The sequence below is a fragment of the Carassius carassius genome, chromosome 16 (genome assembly GCF_963082965.1).
Source record: "Carassius carassius chromosome 16, fCarCar2.1, whole genome shotgun sequence".
NCBI lineage: Eukaryota > Metazoa > Chordata > Actinopteri > Cypriniformes > Cyprinidae > Carassius > Carassius carassius.
The window spans coordinates 27,760,074-27,784,149 of NC_081770.1; the positions used below are offsets into that span (position 1 = coordinate 27,760,074).

Below are 24,076 nucleotides of genomic sequence, written 5' to 3' on the forward strand. Positions count from 1 at the left end.
GCATTGTTAAATTAATAAAAAGGGCGGAAAACCAGTCACACAGAATAATTTTTGTTTTCATTTAAAAACATGAGATGCAGTGGGATGGGGAACAAAAACCCAACATAAAGTCTCGAGATATTTTTAGAAAATTAAATTAAATACATTAATTTTACATGTCTTTCTAAACATGCGGCTCTCTTGTGCGAGACGCGAGTCCAACGGTGTCCCTCTAGAAAATGCGCGAAATATGCTTTCTGTGTGAACGGCTTGGTTTCAGTTTTGATGTAAACAAGATCTTCTCCACATTGATGTTCTCTCTCTTTTTTGTAGTGGCTTCAACTGGATAGGCTAACATAACCTTATAATTCAATGCCACATACATCGTCATCGCATCTCGTGCGCCACTGATAAAGATCAAATATACTTCGGCCGTCCGCACACTGTCTGCATTATATCCTTTACATCATCCGCGTGCGGCATTTTTTGAAACCGCGGCCGGTGCGCATACACGAGGTGAAAGATGAGACAGCAGCTACTGCGTGTCGAGCTCGTCCGCCTTTGAAAGTTGTGTAGACACGGCTGTGCGCGTGGCGAGATGGAATGGAACACGGACTGTGAAGTACCGGGGGGCTCATAAGGCAGCTTCCTTATATGACGTATATTTGGTGTTATTTGCCGTATAAAATTTATTTAGACATGCAAAATCGATTTTACAATTGATTCAATGAACACTTGTCAATCAAATCAAACAGGATTTTTTTTCACAAAAGTGACAACCCAAGAACGCAAAGTAAACGGTCTCTCATTTGTAGGTTGCATTGATACCTAGCGTTGGATGCAAGTAAAACAGTATAACAGTACCTAATTTTTTTTCTTCTCACCTGAAATTCATGCAATAAACATGTTTTTGACAAAAATTTACATTTGTTTGTGGCCTGCATCAAAATGAGGTTTGCAATTATGCGCCTGAAGGCACGAGTTGAAAACCCAGTCAGTGACGTCACGATATGCTAATTTGTTTAAATTCATACCTACGTCATAACCATCACCAAAATTTTCCTTTTTTTTTTACATTGAAACTTGAAAAAAGAAATATAGACCGACCTACCGACCCTTTAAAAAAAAAAAAATTACTGTTACTGCAAACCAAAATACTTTTAAGGATGGCCTAAGGAACAGCTGGAGGACCAATTTGCAACTTATTATATCAACTGGCAACATATAAAAAGAGCCTCTCAGAGAGGCAGTGTTTCTCAGAAGTCAAGATGAGCATAGGATCACCAATTCCCCCAATGCTGCGGCCAAAAAATTGTGGAGTAATATCAGAGAAAAGTTTCTCAGAGAAAAATTGCAAAGAGTTTGAAGTTATCATCATCTACAGTGCATAATATCATCCAAAGATTCAGAGAATCTGGAACAATCTCTGTGCGTAAGGGTCAAGAGCGGAAAACCATACTGGATGCCCGTGATCTTCGGGCTCTTAGACGGCACTGCATCACATAGAGGAATGATACTGTAATGGAAATCACAACATGGGCTCAGGAATACTTCCAGAAAACATTGTCGGTGAACACAATCCACCGTGCCATTCGCCGTTGCTGGCTAAAACTCTATAGGTCAAAAAAGAAGCTAAACATGATCCAGAAGCACAGGCGTTTTCTCTGGGCAAAGGCTCATTTAAAATGTACTGTGGCAAAGTGGAAAACTGTTCTGTGGTCAGACAAATCAAAATCCCTTTATATTGAACTCTATAACTCTTTATATTGGGTGTGTTTTTACTAAATTGTTTCTCTATAGGGCTTATGTTTTGTTGAACAAAGCAGGAATTACGGTCGGTCTGAAATGGGCTCGTGAAGGAATATTGTAACGGGGCTCAATTACATTAAGCATGTTCTTAAAACCTACGTTTTCCACTACAGAGTAAGGCGCTCGCTCACTCAGTACGCGCTGAAAGCTCGTTGCAAAATGGCCAATGCGTTTAACAGACCAGAAATAGAAGATCCTCCAATAACCAACAGGTCTGGTGTTTGGGTGCACTTTGGATTCCCTGTAAGCTATAATGGTGATGATAGAATGAATGGTAAATAGTGAGGTCTCATATCCGCGACTATAACGTAAATGTAGCCTACCAATCGCCGTGGTGATGTCTTTTGCCCTGTTTAAATCCGTTGGAAATGTCTGTCTAAATGCTGCGGGGGTAGTTTGTTGCGTGTATGTTTCTCTTTTTTCGTCTTTTCCCAGATACTGACACACTAAGGTGATGTCGGCGTAAATGAGTTGACATGTTTCAAGTATTCCCGCTGGTGTTTTTTTTTTTTTTTTGTATTCCCGCTGGTGTACCCTAGATGCGACATATCGTTGTTTTTTTTATCCACCACTCTCTTGCCATCACCATTATAGCTTACAGGGAATCCAAAGTGCACCCAAACACCAGACCTGTTGGTTATTGGAGGAGCGTACTGAGTGAGCGAGCGCCTGACTGAGTAGCCTGACATAAACATATAAGTTGGTGTTTTTTTTTTTCTTCGGGGGTGTCAGGGGCGTTGCCTGTTACGTCGTTTGGGTTATTAGGCTACCTTTTTGAATGCATATCATTATATTTCACAATTTTTTTTATTTTCCAAATATAATTAATTAGTCCAACGAACCGTTCGGTCCATAATGCGTACCGCGTACCGAACCGAAAGCCTCGTACCGAACGGTTCAATACGAATACGCGTATCGTAACACCCCTACTTTATAGTTATCTTTATAGTTATCGTTCTCCATGTGAACGGGCCTTTAGGCTACAGTAGGGCATAATTCAATTTTGAATTCAGTTTTAAGATTCAATAATATAAAAGGTTAATAGAAATGTTTGAAGGGAACACCTTATACGTTCTCATTTCACTCTGGAACCTATACGAGAATGCAATTTTCCCTGAATATCCAAAATATTGCATATGTGACATTTTAAATAGGCCTAACAGATTAACAAAAAGAGGCAATATTAAGTGTACATTTTACATTTTAAAAGAAGCCTACCTTTTAAACACAATATTTTCAATATTGTATTTTACAACGAAATATAGTTCCAATGAAATCTGCGACAGAACGTGCGTCTGTCTCAAAGCAATACATACAGACGGTTGGTCTGGGAACGCCCCCGGGAACGCCCCGTCACGTGATGTGAATTTAGCCCGTGGGGCAAAAGATTGCCTTGGTGCCAATTGAAATACACGGGACAATCATGCCGAAGAGTTGCTGTGTCATTTTCTGTACCGCCAATAAACTAACAAATGATGAATTGAAGTTCTACACCCTTCCTAATAAACATACAGAACCGGAAAGGAGGACAAAATGGCTACAAGCAATAAGGTGTGAGGATGATCAAGGGAAGTTGTGGAATCCCAAGACTATGTGTATGTGTGCAGTCAGCATTTCACAGGTAGGCTATGTTAACATTGTGTTCATTATTAACGCTATCAAAACTGTGTAAGGTTGTTTCAGAAAGTGGCATGCATATTTAATTAGCTGCTGTACTGCAATCCAGGTCTTATGTGGCTTGTCTATTACCCTCCATGATGCCTTCACATCGCATCTCATGAGACATGAGAGTCTCCTATAGTATTTCTATAGGACTATTATAATATTTTGTCCCAAAATACAAGATTCCTATAGTTGTTTTTCATAAAGGATGTCTCAATCACATTAGCGTTATTAGCTGAAGGTTCGCTTGATAGGCCAATTGCTACATAATGACGTGAGCCGTGAACCTATGGAGTAGTTCGAGAACTACACTCAATAGGGCTTGGGCGCCGCGATGTATTCTGTTACGTGGCAGCCATGTTGATGTTCCTCGCGAATGTAAACATACAGCAAGTCGAACGAGAAGCAGCAGAGTTGGGAGAAGGAAAAAATATGTTAAAATCACGAAAAGATTGTGGGATATTAACTAGGGGTGTAACGGTACGCAAAAATCACGGTTCGTTACGTACCTCGGTTTTAAAGTCACGGTTCGGTTCATTTTCGGTACAGTAAGGGAAAGAAATTAAAACATTAAACTGCAGGTTGTTTATTACTATACACTTTTTTAAAAAATACTTTAATAAAATATATACACAATTAAAAAAGAATAAGAAATAAAATACTGCTGCAAAGTTCTCCACTAAATAAAATACTCTCAGTCTCAAACCAATATCATATAATAAAATATAATGAAAAATATAATAAATAACTATGATTACAGTGCAGCATTATGATGTGGCGCTGGCTCGCTGCTGCTGCTGTAGGTGACATAGAGGGAGGCCGCCGACAGACCAGGCTCTTGTCTTCACGACAACAATATCTATACTTCATGTTGAGCATAAATATAAAAGCCTACTGATAAAGGACACCGTCAACAGTATTGACGGCAAAATAGACTATGTTTGACAGGTGCAATATTTGAAAATCGATAATTATTCATTTATTTTTTAAATTACATTTATATCTGAATTTATGTCAACCTATAGACTTTCAAACATCAAAGTGTCATGAATTAATATGTATTTGTGTACAAAATGACATATAAACATATTTTCCTATTCTATTTTGCCTGGAAACGCTTCCAACACGTTTGCGTGTCGCGTGAAAAATAGGCGTTGGTTATATTTCTAGCATGCACACGTTTTCCACGTGGCTCGAGCTGCGCCTGAGATGCACGTCTCACGCAGGCAGTCTGCAAGCTCTAACCTGTTAACATGGGAGCCAAATTAAAAACGGACACACCACGCAGCCAGTGTGTCACCAGCCTTAGAATCAGCTGCAGGGCGGGATTTGCGCTGAACGCGGATACTTCCGCCACTTAATATGTTCGTTTGGAAACACAAAAATGTACTTATGTTCCGCGCACAAAATATTGCATTCCGTCATTCGGTACACACGTGCACCGTACCGAAAGCCCTGTACTGAAGCGGTCCGGTACGAATACACGTACTGTTACACCCCTACTATTAACGGTTTGGATCCATATGAAATTCCCAACAAAGAGTGGAGCACCGACAAAGTCTTGCTGCCGCACTTTTGCATTACAAATATCCTCGGCTACCTTGTTTGTTTTGTGAGCACCTTCACTTCAGAACAGTTCCAAAGCTACAAGTCATTGGAGTCTCATGGGTTTAGGACCTGCAGGTCATAAAGCCGGCAAACAGTATACAGTAATCCGGACAAAGGTAAGCTGCGCTCCACCTAGCTGCTAACGTTAGTTTAGTAACCGTTAGTGCTAACAACCATTTACACATGTACTTATAACTATGCGTTTCAAAAGTTTTGTTAGTAGCTATCAACCCTCACGTTTTTTCCCGGGGTTCTCACGTATTTGAGCTCTTTTCCTGCTGTCTTCCCATTTTAGTATTTTCCTGTAAAATATCCCGTTAGCCCTTCCATCGGACCTGTGAGTCTCTGTACTGTTGTCCTGTTTCTACCCCCTTGCCCTTTCAGCGAAACATATGTTTTCAAAGCATCGTTTTGCTTACTTGAAATCAACCTTAGCGTGATGTTTGTCTTTTTAAGATAGAGTGGTTGTTGTGAGAGCACGATTTCACGCCAATCTGTAAGCAAAGTCACGTTAGACCTAGCTTCACAACTCGCTTAACGTTAGTTAATGCAGCAGTTATGTAGTACGAATAGTTGCTGTCAGCAGAGGGATAGCAACAGAAAGATGAATGTTGAAATTTTCCCGTATTTTGGATGAGTAACCCGGGAAATTTCCCTCATGTTCAATGTTGACTTAAGCTATGTAAAGTAAATATTCAGATGTTATGGTCTCTCTGGTTGCCCCTCCAAGCAGGAAAGGGTTGGAAAGTTAATCCATTCTCATTATTTTTTTCCCCCATGGCGATTATATGTTGCGCTGTTACACCCCAAAATAGAGCAACGGTTTACCATGGTTGAAATAGATTTTTAATTAATCAAATTAAGACACATGGCTGAGAGGGAGTACTTCTAAACACTGCCCAGTAGCCCGATTAGCAGTAAAGGAGGTCATCAACATGGCGGCCAGGCCAAGTAATGACATCACGACACCCAAGCCCTATACAGACTGCAGTATGTGAGTTAGGGATAACTGTCAACACAGTCTCTCGGCAACTTCGTACTTCTGATCACCATTTTACAAAAGGATTAATATTTGGAGTGAAGCATACATACAATTGGTAAGTGACAAGGTTTTATGGAGTTATAGTATGCAACATATACGAAAGTTGATTGAGTTATAGGCTAATGTTACCACTACAGCTACCGTGATGTCTTACCTGGAGATTCATCCAGATAACAAAATATGTCTGGAAACGACACCTCCGGCCATTTGGTTGGGTCATTGACCCAGTTTTTAATTAAATAAGGGAATCATAAGCTATTGCAGTTAATTTTGCAATGTACTGTTGCGTTGTATTGCGTCAATGACTCGCAATACAACATTTTTGTCATTCAAATACACACGATGTTCGCTGTGTTTTCCCCCACGCCGACTCCAGACCATGCCCCCAACTATGACTAGATGCCAACTGTATGTATTGCGGTGTTTCGTCATAAAACATGACATACAATTAATAAGGCTAGAAAATCTTTGCCTTTATAACAGTAAAAATGCATCTGTAAATCAGTTTAAGGGGGCAAATATTGTCCCTAAACTGAAAAGGTGTGACTGCGGTCTAAGTGGGGGCTAAGAATGTTAGGCTAAATGCCCTAGGGGGGTACACCATTGTAAAAGGTTTGAAAAAAAACACTCTTAAAGGCAGGGTAGGTAAAAAATGTATAAACAACTTTCTTCCAAATTTGTTTAAACTTTCTATATATATCAATGCATAATTAAAATGTAAGAACTCTGATAAAAAGAGTATAAAAATCGAGTGACTCTAGACTGTTTAATCTGTATTAAACACAGCTCATTATTTCCATTTCGGGACGAAACATAGGATTGGCTTAGGCGACTGTCACTCTCTCGCAACCATGGCAACCACCCTTTTGCCACACATGACCTGCCCACTTGCGCGCGCACGTTTGATTTGAGGAATTCAAGAGGCACGGATCCTAGGAATACCAAAACAATGGCAGAGAAACAGCAATCAAAATTCACAGTACCAGCCTATGCAGTTAGTGAAGGCAAACCAGGCAAAAAAAGGAAGACAGTAACAGTACAAGAAAAGGCAATGAACAAAAAGTCTTTGGATAAACAAAGAGATAAAAAGCGAGTTAATATCGGCGTGGCTTTCCAGCGATGGCGAGAACTGAGGGAACTCAAGGGGCTGAAAAGTGACTCCTTGATGGCTTTATTTCTGCTGGACAGGTAAATCTTTCTTTTTGTATTTTGATCATACATATTTTTTTGTTTATTTATTCATGAAGCATGTGTCATTAGCACACGTAGCTGCGTAATATAGCTAACATAACGTAACTTAGCGAGCCGTAGAGGAGACGATAAATAATCTATAGGAGCCCAGAAGGGAGGGGGTGGAGTGAATGGAAATAATGAGCTGTCTTTAAAACAGTCGTGAGAGGTCTACAGTCACTCGATTTTTATACTTTCTTTTTCAGAGTACTTACATTTTAATTATGTATTGATAGATAAATAAAGTTTAAACAAATTTTGAAAAAAAGTTTTTTTATAAATTTTTTACCTACCCTGCCTTTAATCGATTACACTTTTGATTGCCTGTAGTAGCCTATATTTTTAATACAATATAATGTTTTTCTTATATTATGCTTCATTAAGCGTGTTTTCTATGGAAAGAAAATGCTTATCATGCAATTTTACTTGCATGCACACAGAATATAATTTTTTAAATAAATTATATAGCATATTTGGTCTTTTTTTTATTAACGTCTTCATTGAGCCACATTTTCTTTATGGGAGGATACCACTGATGTTCTTCTGGGCTTATCTGCTTTATTGTAGCCTATAATTTATTAATAAAGTGTATACCGAATTCTGCCTTTTTATACCTCTGTCTCCGTCCATTAATAAAGCGTTTTCTTTCTGTGAGGGATAGGCTACGCTTAAAGTGCATTATTGACCGGGTTATGTTCATATTCTTGGCTATTCTGCTTGTCTGTTTGCTTAATTAATAAGGTGTGTACTGAATTTAGTCATCCAGTGTTTTACATTAAGCATTTTAGTATGTCCCAAAACTTTACCTTTATAAGCATGCTATTTATCCAAGTTCAAAACAAAACTCTATGAATCGCTCCACTATGAACTTATGGAGCTGTATGAACCACTACAAGCTGTAAAGTAAACAGGAAGTGTATGTCTGAACTCAACTGGTTTTCCGAAGGAACGCAAAAAGATAAATAAAAAAAAATAATACATTTTTCTCCCACCCCAAATTTTTTCACTCACTCTGACCCTTTAGGGGCTCTGTAGGCTATAAATCATCTCTTTGTGTAGTCTTTCTACAGTCTTTGTGTAGTTTTTCTTTAGCAAAAAGCTAACGTTAGCCTGGACGATTGTTTACAGAAAGTATTGTGATATAAAGCTCTGGGATATTCATAAATACATACCTGATTTCCATCATGCGCTTAACGACGTGTAGAGGGTTGTCAGCACACACAGTTTATATATCTCTTCATTTATAGTGTGAAGTTACATTTACCTCGAGCTCTGAGAAATCATACTTTCACTCCTGAGCTCGAGAGCGCGCTTAAGATAGTTTCACATTCAGTATCTCTTGATCCTGGACTGATCTGTAGAGGCGACGAGTCTCGCGAATATATCAGATAAGTAGATTAAATAATGGAGAGTGAAGTGGTCTCGAAGCGCTGCGATGTTGTATAGGCTATATACACACAAACACCTGCCTACTGTAAATGACCAAAAAGAGAGGTCTCACTTAACTTTATTTAAAATCAAATTTTGCTGTTATATTTTTTACATTTGTAATATTTCAAGAAACAACTTATACACACACATAGTATAAAGTAGATGTTAAATTTGTAAAAGGCTTGGTATGTTGTCAAAGTCAGTGCTATACAATGTAAACAGTATAAAATACATCCAGTAAGCAAGCTGACAAAAATATCAATCAGAATAACGAACAACAATCCTGAAGACTCTCGTATCAGAACTGATGAGTTATACAGAGTTACTCCTCCAGCATCTGCACCAATCACTGAAAAACCCTAGATGGGTGTTCCTCGCTCCTCGTTTTCCTCTTCCAACATAGCCAGGTCAAATCTGCTTTGTTTATATAGTGCTTTTAATACAGATTGTGTCAAAGCAACTTTACAGTATTAAGTAGGAAAATAGTGTGTCATTAATGCAAAAGGACAACAGTGAACACAGTATACCAACATGCATGATTGATGTTCCTGGTTATAGTTGATACAGAAAATATCATCACAAAGAGGAGGGGGGGTCATGAATTACAGTTTTAAATGTGTTGAGGTAAATCTAGATATTGCTGTATTAGAATGTTTGGCGTTAAATGTTATAATGTCCACAACAATGAATTTTAATGTTGTGATTCTGTATAATCCACCCTCGCATGATTCTTGTTTTTATTATCATTTAGAGGAAATGGTGGAGTTTTTAAATTGTTGTACTGAAATGATTGTATTTTTATTTGACAGTCCAACAAGGATAACAAAAACATGTAAAACTCTTATTGATCTGGGGCTCGTTCTTCGTACGTCGCTTATTACATCCGAGATCAAATGACACATCCAAGATGATATCATCGTGCTAATCATGATCCGGCTAATTGGGTTCTTCGAACACACCTGTTGTGTATGATTAGTATCGCTGGATTGAGTTATCTGAGATAATTGCGCGTTCATGTGTTGGCTTAAAAGGGGATATGTATCGATACTCGAAACCATGATCATCAGTGCAGCGATTGGCTGGTGGCAAGACGGCTATGTAATGACGTCATATAATTTAAAACGACACCTGACGAAAAACTTGACAAATTTCTGGACTTTTATAAGGAAACAGCCAAGCAAACAAAACTACATAAATGTTATAATAGATACATGAAACAGATAATAGATACATGTTTTTATTTTTTTAGAATTTTTTTCATGATTCCCAATTATTTATATTCGCATTTTATAATAGTTGTGCAGTCTTTACATTTTTATTTCAATGTAGAAATGATCTATTCATTTCATTTTATATTTGGACAGATTTGTTACGTGACAGCATTAATGAAAGTTTCTTAAGGGTCAATATCATGTTATCTGCATCTCCTGCACTCCATCAAGCCACTCTTATAATAGCAGTCATCACTCAAAATAATGCACGACTCTATTATCTGTATAGCATGTGTGTAAGACTCTAATACAGTTATGAAGTAATAATTTTATGACAAATAAATATTTCAGTGAGTAAAACTGGATGTCTATAGTAGGCTGTTATGGACTACACAGCATTTTTATATTATTTTTAAATAACTTTTTAAATGATTATCATTTTAAATTATTGTCCCTGGATCAGTACGATACTCTTGTAATAAAGTAGCGGTGGTAGCAGACATATTTTGAGTATCAGTTCTGGTTGAAAAGAAGCGATCTAATCCTGTTTACATGAAATAAGCCTGCTCCCGAGCAGGTTTAAGCTTTCGGACCTGTTGCTATGACAGCAGCTCCGGGATGAGCTTCGAAGAACCAAATGATCCAAGATCACGCCAAATCGTCAACATTCAAATCCAGCTAACTGAGTTAGCGACGTACGAAGAACGGGCCCCAGGTTTAAGCTTACAGACCTGTTGCTATGACAGCAACTCCGGGATGAGCTTCGAAGAACCAAACGATCCAAGATCATGCCAAATCGTCAACAATCAAATCCAGCTAACTGAGTTAGCGACGTACGAAGAACGGGCCCCTGGCATTAACAAATAAACCTGAAAGTATAATAAAAATATATAATCTTCTGACTGGTTTGTCTGACCATAACATGATCCTGATTGTTAGAAAATTAACAAAGAGACGTTTGCAGATTAATTTTCGTCAAACTTTAGTAGGCATCCCTAAGAGTAAAATTACAAGATTTCAAAATGATATAAAAAAAAAAAAAAAATTGGGATGATGCATTACAAATTGTTGATCTGGACAAAAAGTGTGAAATTGTGATGCAAACCATTGTAAAAATTATTCCAAAGTATACTCAACCGTTAAAATTTAAACAAAATAGTACATCCCTACCATGGCTAAATTCACATATTCATCAACTAATGAAAAAGAGAGATCTTGCTTAGAAAAAGTATTTGCTTACAAAAACACACATTTCCTAAATTTCAAATTGCAAAGAAAAAAAGTAGTTAGATAAATGAGGAAGGCAAAAACTGCATATTTTGAGCAATTGATCGCAGAATCAGGAGGAAATGGCTCATCTCTTTGGAAGTGCATTGACAAACTTTCTAAACGAGAAGGCATACAAAGAAAACCATTGTTGGAGCTGCACATGAAAGGAAGACTTAGTACTGATAGCATTGAAATTGCCAATGAATTTAATAGATATTTTATCCAGTCTGTGCAAGAGCTTGCTATATGTTTTGAACCTGTACAGCAGGGATAGGCAACTCCGGTCCTGGAGGGCCACTATCCTGCAGAGTTTTGCTTCAGCCCTCATAAAACATAAAAACTCACCTGCCTTTATCTATCTAGTAATACCGAAAACACTGATTGCCTTGTTCAGATGTGTTTAATTAGGGTTGGAGCTAAACTCTGCAGGATAGTGGCCCTCCAGGACTGGAGTTGCCTATCCCTGCTGTACAGTTACCTCAAAATGCAATAAACGACACACCCTCATCCTTTTATATCTCAGAGGTTGATGAAGGTAAGATACTTCAAATTATTAATCAATTGAATAATAATTTAAGAGCTAAGTACAGTATATATTTGGGATGGATACTGCATTCGTAAAAAAATACAGTGCTTGTTTGCTAAAGCCGTTTGTAAATTTGATAAATTTATCTATTAGAGAAAGTAATCTTCCCTCAAATTGGAAAACTTCTATTATAACCCCAACTTTTAAGGCAGGACCAATTGATGAGGGTCAGAATTATAGACCACCTTCTATACTCCCTGTAATCTCAAAAATGTTGGAAAAGTTGGTATCTGAACAACTTAACTATCTAGAAAAACATGATTTACTTAACTCTAAACAGTTTGGTTTTAGGCCTAAGTATTCAAAAGAAATGGCAAAATGCTTTCTCACAGAATTTATTAAGAGAGCTTTAGATAATGGCAGTGTAGTAGGCACGGTGTTTTTAGATCTCAAAAAGGCATTTGACAATTAATCATGAAATACTCCTACATACAATTAAATTTGATTAGCTGCTTTACGAAACGATAAGATGGGTCTCCCTCAAGGGTCAAGTCTGGGTCCATTTTTGTTTTCCTTATGTCAATGATTTACCAAATTATAATAAGCAAACTAAACGTCAGTTACATGCAGATGACATTCATTTAGGTCTCGGCACAGACTCCATGCTTAGCTGCAGATAGATTAACAAATGAACTCACTGGTGTGTTACAGTGGCTGAAAAACAACTGTTCGACTTTGAATTGTTGAAAAACTGTCTCAATGTGTTTTCCAATAAGAAGGAAGGAAATTAGTGGACTTATAATAAAGATCAATAAAAAGGCAATAGATACGTTTAACAATTTTAAATATTTAGGTGTTATTTTAGATTCTCATTTGATGTGTATCTAAAGGATGTAACAATCAGAACAAACTTGAATTGTTTTTACATGTGTGCGCACTCGTAACATCGAGAGCGACACCAAAGAAAAGGGTGCCGCCCAGAGTTCAATCTCCTGCTTCCACAAACACACCGGCACACAACCCAGAAGTCAAGAAAAAGTGGTATTTATTGGTTTGCATTGGGACGAGACAGTCAAAATTAAGAGTAACTTAGGCTGAGAGGGTTTCAGACGGCCAAAACAATAAACAAAAAGGAGTTTTTCTAACTAAGTTTTAGATCCTCTTCCCTGGAATTAAACAATAAATAAAATACAAATCCTTATCTCCCTTGCTGACCATTAAACAGGAGAAAACTATAAGAAAGAAAATAAAAGAGCCAAAAACCTCTCTCACAGGTTACTTTAAGTAAATGAGGATTAGTTTGCCAATACAATTACCGGCCTAATACCACTACCAGCTCTAACTCCTCACCAGGAGTTTTACATGAACTGGGACACAGCACAGCTCGCTAATGGTTAACACAACACTGTTACACACACGATCTACACCAAGGAAGCAGGAGGATGAGCTCGATGAACAGACAATCCTCACTGCTTATTCACACACGTTGAGATGCTTCAGCTGCGCCTACTTAGCAGCTGCAGCTGTTGCTCTAATAAGCAGGGAGCGAAAAAGAGAGATAGACAAGAAAATACACACCACTCACGTTAACACACTTGTGACACCACAATTACATGTAACACATGATTAGCCCATATACTGTATATCTCTAAAAACAGCAAAGTTATATATGCATGCAATTGTCTATTTGTGTTTATCTTATTGTGTGACTGTTGAAAACCTGGTAAATCTCTACATAAACAAACACTAAGAATTTTTTTCAAGAAGAAAAAACATAATTTGCTTAGTTATGAAAATTGTATAAAACTGTCTTTTATTAAATTGTTTTTTAAAATGTGTAAATAATCCTGCCAAAGACATTATATTTAAAAAAGTAGTTCAAAAGCAGGTTTGTGAACACTGATGGTTATACACAATTATTTTTGTTTGTTTTTCTTTTTTGTGTGTGTGTGTGTGTGTGTGTGTGTGTGTGATTACTGTTTTACTGTTGTTAAAATAAAAAACCTAACCAGGGACTGGGGCTGCAAATTAGCCTTTGGCTAGAGGCCTATATGTGGAGCATCATACTGCATAATGTTATACTGTTATACTACATTGTCCCTGTTAAATAAACTAATAAATAAATAAATAAATAAATAAATAAATAAATAAAGTTCATGTTGATTATACTGATACATTGCTAAACGAACATACAGTCCATTAAAATATAATGCCAATGTACAGAATGGAAATGAACATTACAATCATCTCTGGTCTTGGTTCTGTGCCTTCACCCGGGATTGGCTTTTCTGCAAGACAAAAGATTTACAGTTTTGGAGGAAAAACATAAGAAAACATAAGTGCATCCTTTCATATTGTCTACGCGAAGGAATATAGGTACAAGTGTAAATTGTTTTGTGGTTTTACTCACCTTTAATTGAAAGCTTAACTCTCCAGACTAATTCCTCTGTGATGATGGAGCACTTGTATTCTCCTGCATCAGTGTGTTGAAGATTGTTGAGTTTGATGGAGAAGTTTCCTCTCTTATACTCCTCGGGGAAGCTTTCAACTCTGTTCTTGTACTCCGGATCCTGTCCTTTTTCAGAGACTTCACCATAAATAATGCTATACACATTCTGGCTGCTGTGTCTCCAAAACACAGCTATGCCTTGAACTGTAAATGGTGGTTTTTCAGAAGAACAAGGTAAAACAGCAGAACCTCCAATAAAACCCACAGCAGTCTTCTGCAGAGACACTGAAAACAGAGAGAAAGTGTGATAAAAGATAACAAGTTCAGCAGGTGTTACATGTTAGTGAGGTACACACGCACAAGGACAAAGGAGATCAACAAAAGGTAGTAAAATCAGAAACTCCAGGAGACAGGCAAGTAAAACAACACTACATAAATGAAAACAGAACTCAACTAATAAAGGGAAGCTAATGACGATGATGAATGACAAACACAAACACACAGACTTATTTTAGTGCTCACCTCCATTTATAAACAGAAACACAGGTAGAAAACACAGCTTTGAGTACCTGTAAACACAGAGTCAACACTTCTATGAACATGTTTGGATTAAAAAAAAGCCTGTGGATGATACAAATGCCTCCACAATCTGCTTTTGAAGAACTATCTTTGAAATGTGCAGTGCACATTCTATCAGCTGCAGTTCTGGTGCTGCCGAATCAATATACTGCGATTAAAGGGACAGGGATAGTTCACCCAAAAAAGAGACTTACGTTTTAGACAATGTTCCCTGTTTTTGCTCTATTTTTAAAAACAAAAATCATTCCAAACACAGCACTGTTTTGCGTCTCTGAGCAACACGACAGTGATTCGTTCCTGAATGAATCAACCGTTTAAATGATTCGGTTCAATCGCAATGACTCGCTTATTAACAGTGACTCGCTGCCACCTACTGGCGGTTTATATTTCACATTTAAGGTACCTTTTCATTTTTTAAATAATTTCAAACATCAGTTTTCAATGTTTTATGTTTAAAATGTCGAAACATTGTTTATTCTTGTGTAACTGCAGGTTAAAATATTCCATGTCCCGCAGAGCTGAACTATGTTTAAAAACATCTAAATAGCATTTCAGATGCAGCTTCTGTTTTCTCTAAATTGCAAAGATACATTTTGACATCAATAAAATTTTCTGGGGGCTCCACTGCTGCTTACTCCCAGGGCATCGAAAATGTAAGTGACTTATGAAGTGAGATGAAATGTTACATTTTACATTGTTGGTAAAAACTGAGTTGTTGCGTTGTTTAAGCAATTGAAATATTTTAAATGTGAAATATTTTTCAGTGTCTTTGTTAAACACTTTTGCTGAAGCATTGTCTGTTTTCTTCAATTTTTTTCATCTTAAAATGTCTTAAATTTTACAATATTTAGCTTTAAAAGTCAGTCAACCATATAAATGATTGGGTCTTAATTACAACAATAAACGTTATTTCAGCTACTGAAGTCTAGTCGAGAAAGCTATTTCACCCGTCCTGCTTTCTGTGGAATAAAGTCTCTCTGTCTAAACAAAAAGAAACTTAAACTTAAATGGTTCCTGCAGCATGGGCGTCAGTTTGGTTTGAAATGTGGTGGGGACAGAGACACATTCAGAAGTGCATTTTCAGAAGTGCTGGGTACAATGATGCATTTTTTTTCTCTTTCGCGCAGGTCATGTTTTGAAAGACGTCCTGTATCTTATTAATGTAAATGTCCGACTCGTTTTATGAAGAAGAAAGCCGTACAAAGCAATAGACATATGATATATGACCCACTAATCTGCTTCATATCATCATATAAGTACCGTGTTGACAATATGACATGGCCATGACATGGTTTAATGTACCTAAACAATGATTACCAAATTTCTCTTTCATGTTGCTTTGTTATAACCACTGAAAACGGGGAAAAAAATCTAGACCAAAATCGGGCCTCGCTCTACATTATCCCGCTTATTACATGGCTACCCACCAAATTTAAAAAAGAGTTTATTGATTTAAACACGATTGTATTGCTTCCGCTAAAGAAAATAGTTCCGTCTCTACGATTAGAATCCTGCCGCGTCCATAGCAACGCTCTGTTTTTCATGGCAACGGTATTATTATCAAGAAATAACAGACTTCATTCTACAGTGGAATTCAACCAAGCCATGTAATAATTTTATTTAATTCCCAGTACAATTTACCATATCTACACACAACACAACTTAAGCACTACAAATTTTATCAAGATTGAAAAAGCAAAAATACGTGTAGCACAGATCCATCCAATCTACATCAGGCATTTTGACTAAAACTTGTTCCATTCCTCATCATCATCATCATCACAACTATTCCAGAATTCAGCAATAGATTCAAGCAATAATTAAACAAGATACTGACTACTCAACAATCATCTCCCCCAACACTTGCTGTATGAACGCAAACCGTAACTAGCTAATTAAGTTGGTGGCTAAGGAAGTCTAACGTAACATTAATAGCAAGAGAAGAATTAAAACAGCCGATCCCTTGTGTGCAAATGCACAAGACCTAGCCATAATACCAGCAAATCTTAATAAACATAAGTTATCGCGTCTTACCTTTGTGTCAATGGTATGCAGACCCATGCTGTGTGTACAACAACATCCATTTGTTCTATAGGTTATCACTTTGATATGTTATAGTCCATGGCACTAGGATGAAACCTTGTGATATTGTATGAAGGCTACATGACTTGCTCGTCTATGATACATTCGCCAGAAATTCTGGCCAATCCCAGCAAAGACTAGGTAGCCTCGTTCCCGCTGGTTCACTGTCCATTACAAACTGTCAACTCATTTGAAAAACATTCTTTAAAAAAAAGAAGCGCGATAGTCATATAGAGAAAATAATAACAGCATTATGTCAAAAAGAAGTGGACAGGACATCAGAGCTTTTTTTTAAAGCCAAGCAGACATGCACAGTAAGTGCGGTATCTTATCGGCTAAATGAATAACCCATTCTGTCACTCTTTTTGACAAACAATGTTATTAGCTAGCTAGCTATCTAGCAGTTACGCACGTCAGCTGAGCTGCACCTGCCTCAGTGACACGATGACTCCCCCTCCCACTCCCCCAACCTAGAACGTATCCCAATGTTACAGTTGTTGCAGTTTTAATGAACAGAAAGGCGTGTAGCCAGCGCAGCAGCAGAACGGCTAAATTGAACTCGAGGTTTAAAAAAAAAAAAAAAAAGTGGTGGGTACAAAATGACTCATGACCCCCCGAAATCGACGCCTATGTCCTGCAGTAATGTGTTGAATTACCCACCATATTCCTGCCTAAATTTAACATCCGCACTGGACAAATTATTTAGCACTTTTATGCTTAACATGAACAATAACAACAAAAATAATTTGAAATATGAAATAAATGTCATAAAACATTAAATGTAACATTCTCATGCATGTCAACACATTACCACACAAATTTTATGTTTTAAAACAAATTACAAGAAAACCGTTTGTGCTCCTTGAAAATGATTGCTTCAGTTAATAATTTTTCCAGATTGACCCTTATAACTCCAAGCGAAAAGTGTTTCTTACTGGTTTGAATGGTTAAAAGTTGATGGTTTTTGTAATGGCATGTTTGCAGTGGACATCAGTAGAATACTCTGATGGGTCTATTGTTTCTGTCATCAGGGAGTGTCCGCTGCAAGAAGCTTTTCTTGTCAAGGATTGTAATATAAAGCTGGGATATCATATAAATAAATACCTCATTTGCATCATGCACTCCTGTAGAACGTCGTCACCACAGATGTTTATTCCGATGTATTCTTATATATTCCTTTTCATATACACTATATATAGTGTGCTGTGAGGTTTAACGCCAGATTCCAGCATGCACAGTGATGTGTTTACTGCTTTCAGCGCGCGATCAAGTTTCACTTTCGAGATCTCTTATCCTGTAATGATACACCAGTGGTTCCCAACCTTTTTCAGCTCGCGGCCCACACAACCAAACACATGTTTGCGCGGCCCACTGCAAAACAGTTTACTGACCTTGCTATTAATAACTTAGTTCTCAGAAGCTAGATTGTTAACTCATAGGCGTCGATTTCGGGGGGGACGGGGGGACACGTCCCCCCTAGATTTCGTCATGAGTCAATTTTGTACGCACCACTTTTTTTTTTTTTTTTTAAACCTCGAGTTCAATTTAGCCGTTCTGCTGCTGCGCTGGCTACACGCCTTTCTGTTCATTAAAACTGCAACAACTGTAACATTGGGATACGTTCTAGGTTGGGGGAGTGGGAGGGGGAGTCATCGTGTCACTGAGGCAGGTGCAGCTCAGCTGACGTGCGTAACTGCTAGATAGCTAGCTAGCTAATAACATTGTTTGTCAAAAAGAGTGACAGAATGGGTTATTCATTTAGCCGATAAGATACCGCACTTACTGTGCATGTCTGCTTGGCTTTAAAAAAAAGCTCTGATGTCCTGTCCACTTCTTTTTGACATAATGCTGTTATTATTTTCTCTATATGACTATCGCGCTTCTTTTTTTTAAAGAATGTTTTTCAAATGAGTTGACAGTTTGTAATGGACAGTGAACCAGCGGGAACGAGGCTACCTAGTCTTTGCTGGGATTGGCCAGAATTTCTGGCGAATGTATCATAGACGAGCAAGTCATGTAGCCTTCATACAATATCACAAGGTTGCATCCTAGTGCCATGGACTATAACATATCAAAGTGATAACCTATAGAACAAATGGATGTTGTTGTACACACAGCATGGGTCTGCATACCATTGACACAAAGGTAAGACGCGATAACTTATGTTTATTAAGATTTGCTGGTATTATGGCTAGGTCTTGTGCATTTGCACACAAGGGATCGGCTGTTTTAATTCTTCTCTTGCTATTAATGTTACGTTAGACTTCCTTAGCCACCAACTTAATTAGCTAGTTACGGTTTGCGTTCATACAGTGTTGGGGGAGATGATTGTTGAGTAGTCAGTATCTTGTTTAATTATTGCTTGAATCTATTGCTGAATTCTGGAATAGTTGTGATGATGATGATGATGAGGAATGGAACAAGTTTTAGTCAAAATGCCTGATGTAGATTGGATGGATCTGTGCTACACGTATTTTTGCTTTTTCAATCTTGATAAAATTTGTAGTGCTTAAGTTGTGTTGTGTGTAGATATGGTAAATTGTACTGGGAATTAAATAAAATTATTACATGGCTTGGTTGAATTCCACTGTAGAATGAAGTCTGTTATTTCTTGATAATAATACCGTTGCCATGAAAAACAGAGCGTTGCTATGGACGCGGCAGGATTCTAATCGTAGAGACGGAACTATTTTCTTTAGCGGAAGCAATACAATCGTGTTTAAATCAATAAACTCTTTTTTAAATTTTTTAAATTTGGTGGGTAGCCATGTAATAAGCGGGATAATGTAGAGCGAGGCCTGATTTTGGTCTAGATTTTTTTCCCCGTTTTCAGTGGTTATAACAAAGCAACATGAAAGAGAAATTTGGTAATCATTGTTTAGGTACATTAAACCATGTCATGGCCATGTCATATTGTCAACACGGTACTTATATGATGATATGAAGCAGATTAGTGGGTCATGTATCATATGTCTATTGCTTTGTACGGCTTTCTTCTTCATAAAACGAGTCGGACATCACATTTTTGTATACATTTTTATTTATTTACATTAATAAGATACAGGACGTCTTTCAAAACATGACCTGCGCGAAAGAGAAAAAAAATGCATCATTGTACCCAGCACTTCTGAAAATGCACTTCTGAATGTGTCTCTGTCCCCACCACATTTCAAACCAAACTGACGCCCATGTGTTAACTGTATTTATTGAATGAACTAGGGCTGCATGGGTCTGCATACCATTGACACAAAGGTAAGACGCGATAACTTATGTTTATTAAGATTTGCTGGTATTATGGCTAGGTCTTATGAATTTGCACACAAGGGATCGGCTGTTTTAATTCTTCTCTTGCTATTAATGTTACGTTAGACTTCCTTAGCCACCAACTTAATTAGCTAGTTACGGTTTGCGTTCATACAGTGTTGGGGGAGATGATTGTTGAGTAGTCAGTATCTTGTTTAATTATTGCTTGAATCTATTGCTGAATTCTGGAATAGTTGTGATGATGATGATGATGAGGAATGGAACAAGTTTTAGTCAAAATGCCTGATGTAGATTGGATGGATCTGTGCTACACGTATTTTTGCTTTTTCAATCTTGATAAAATTTGTAGTGCTTAAGTTGTGTTGTGTGTAGATATGGTAAATTGTACTGGGAATTAAATAAAATTATTACATGGCTTGGTTGAATTCCACTGTAGAATGAAGTCTGTTATTTCTTGATAATAATACCGTTGCCATGAAAAACAGAGCGTTGCTATGGACGCGGCAGGATTCTAATCGTAGAGACGGAACTATTTTCTTTAGCGGAAGCAATACAATCGTGTTTAAATCAATAAACTCTTTTTTAAATTTTTTAAATTTGGTGGGTAGTGTTATATATCTGCTTTCTTGTGTAATCAGATATCTCTTACACACTCTGCCGAATTAAATCAGTCACACGCTTGATAACTTTTCCAAACGGCGTCTTTACTTTTCCCCCTCTTAACGTGAACTCCCCTCTACATCCGGTCTTGCATACATATTAGTACACTCACATCTTAAAGATACAGACAATCATTCTAATACATGACATCCCCTCCAAAGTCGGATAGAGACCTTTAACACTTGACTGTAGTCTCAGTATTGCCAAACAAATAACATGTTCATCTAACTGATGATTTTCACATTCTTCAACTTATTTTAAACTCACTTATAATATTAACCATGAACATATCAACAACGTTGTCTGCATTTAATCTGCATCCAAAAGTTCAACCAACGATAAAGTCAGCAAATTTTTGAGGTAATTTTTTTTGTCTTTGGGGCTTGACATATGTAATGTCTTGGTGACACTCAACCATAGGCACAAGTCTCTCTGATTCCTCTGACAATGTCTGTTGATCTGAATCTGTGGAACAGTCAGCATTCCCTTTCTCGCTTTCTACATATTTCTTCACAAATGTTGTGTTGCGACTGTACTGGGCTCCGGTGGGTGACTCGACAGTTATTTTGTTCCCAGCTTTGCTGACCACTGTGTGGGGTGTTGCGTTAAACAGTGTGGTAAACTTGTCCGTCTTGTCCTGCCTGATCAGAACCCGATCTCCAACAGCTACATTTGAGAAATCTGCTTTGCGATGTTCATCTGCATACAGTTTATATTTTCCTTTTTTCTCAGCGTCATGGTCGTGAACTTCGAGATCTTTGTCTACTGATGTGAGTTCAGGTAACTTGCCTCTCATTTTTCTTTTAAACAGAAGTTCAGCGGGGCTTTTGCCTGTGGTGTTATGTACAATTCCTCTGTATACTGTAACATACTTCCTGAGTTCCTTTTGCCAGTCAAGTCCTTCCGACTGTGCAATGCGAATTCGTTTCATGATGGAGGCATTCTGGCGCTCGACTTCACCATTCGCTTGAGCCCATTTAGGCGTTGTTTTCAGGTGTCTGATCCCGTTTTCTTCACAGAAACTCCTGAATTCATCTGATTTGAATTGAGGTCCATTATCTGATTTTAGTGTGGCAGGAAGTCCATGTCGGCTGAATATGTCCTCAAGGCTGTCAATCACTTTTGTTGCCGTGGTTGAGGTCAGTATGTCATACTCATAATACCTACTGTAGTAATCCACCACAACTAGGATTGAGTGTTTTGATGGCAGAGGACCCAATAAATCTACTGCTAGATCTTGCCATGGTCCATCTGGCAACGGTAGGGGTCGCAATGGTTCTGGCGCATCGGGACGAGAGACAATTTGACAGCCATGGCATGATTTGCAATATCTCTCGGCAGCTCTGTCCATGCCAGGCCACCATACTTTGCTCCTCAGGTGCTGTTTGGTCCCAACAATACCTATGTGTCCCTCGTGGGCCAGTGCTATTGCTCATGGTTGTAATGTTTTTGGAAGAACAATGCGTGTTCCACGTAGTATTAAAAAACCTACCACGCATAGCTCCCTAGCAACAGCTGCGTATGTCATACACTTTTCAAAGTGTCCACTTTCAATAGCTTTTCTCACCTCTATTAGTTCGGGATCTTTTTCTGACGCCTCCTCCACTTCCCTTGTGGTTAGGGCTCTCGGGGTGGCATTAATGGCTACAAATCTCACATACTCATCCGAATCATGTAAGTGCTTCTCTCTCATTGCTGTGCTTCCTAGAAGTCTTGACAAGGGATCTGCAATGTTCTCTTTTCCAGAAACATAGACAACCTTAAAGTCGTATGGTTGAAGACGCAAAACCCACCGCTCAATGCGGGCACAGGGCTTAGAACGTGGACTGTAGATTGTCTCTAATGGCTTATGGTCCGTGACCAGATCAAATTGTCTTCCATAGACATATGGGTGAAGCTTCTCACAGGCCCATACAAGGGCAAGGGCCTCCTTCTCAGTCTGGGAGTACCGTCTCTCACAATCTGATAGACTTCTACTGATGTAGCACACTGGCACCATTTGTCCTTTTTGACACTGTGTCAATACAGCCCCCAACCCTACAGGGCTGGCATCGGCTATAACTTGGGTTGGTGCATCTTTGTCAAAGTATGCTAAGGTCCCTGATTTTGCAAGTTCTCCTTTCAGAGCCTTAAATGCACTTTTTTGTTCAGGACCAAAGATGAATTTGGAATCTTTTCTGGTAAGACGTCTCAAGGGCTCTGCCAAGGTTGCAAACTGTGGAATAAATCTGCTGCTGTAATTGACAAGTCCAAGAAAACTCCGAACCTCTGAGGCGTTCTGTGGCTCTCGAGCCTCTACCACAGCCCTGACTCTCTCATCAGTGGGCCCGATACCTTTTTGTGTGAGTAGGATCCCCATAAAATTTAAGCGATCCATACTGAACTGACATTTTGCAGGATTCAGAGTTAGCCCGCATTCTCTCAGACGTTTCATGACAGCATGTAGACGGTGATTGTGTGTTTTATGGTCAGGCGCATGCACAATGACGTCATCAGAGATGTTTTCAACTCCCTATATTCCAGCAAGGGCCGACGCGATCTCATGTTGGTATTGTTCACTTGCGGAAGATACTCCAAAAATGAGCCGCTTGTATCTGTACACTCCATTGTGAACTGCAAACGTCGTGATCTGGCGGGACTCTGGCGTTAACTCTAACTGGTGATATCCCCATTTAAGATCTAATTTGCTGAAGACCATAGACCCATTCATACTTTGTAGCAGCTCATCTACAGTGGGAATGGGGTATCTTTCCCTAATGATTGCTCGATTGGCTTGTCGCATGTCAAGACAAAGCCTAATTTCAGCATTTGCTTTTGGAACAATCACAACCGGATTAACCCACGGAGTAGGCCCGTTCACTTCTTCAATAATGTCCATTTCTAAGAGTTCTTTTATCTTTTCTTCAACAGGAACCCTTAAATTAAATGGAATCCGCCTTAAAGGCTGGGCAACTGGCTGAATCTTCGGGTCTATGTATAAACTAATTTGCTTGGTTTTCAGCTTACCAACTCCTTGAAACACTTCTGGGTATTGTGAATGGAGCGACTGTTTGAGGTCTGTTACAGCTGCAACGTTTGTGCCGATCTTCAGTACTCCGAGTTTCATGGCAGTGTCTCTCCCCAACAGTGGCTCTCCTATCCCTTTAATTACAATGAATTCAGCATATACCGACCGGCTGCCCATTCTTGCTTCACACTTGAAAGCTCCCTTTAGTGGTAATGGCTGATTAGACGAATAAGAGAACAATTTCCTCTCTGTTTCCGGAATGTACGAA

At 38.4% G+C, this 24,076-nt stretch overlaps 1 protein-coding gene across 1 annotated transcript in view; it reads right to left on the bottom strand.

The window, feature by feature from the left end:
- LOC132160231 (CD276 antigen homolog) overlaps positions 1–8,513 on the bottom strand; it is a 37,220-nt gene extending 28,707 nt beyond the window's left edge. The window contains exon 1 of the mRNA XM_059569965.1: positions 8,503–8,513. Coding sequence (XP_059425948.1) covers positions 8,503–8,513 — 11 coding nt within the window. The remainder of the gene's footprint in view (positions 1–8,502) is intronic.
- Between the last annotated feature and the right edge of the window lie 15,563 nt (positions 8,514–24,076).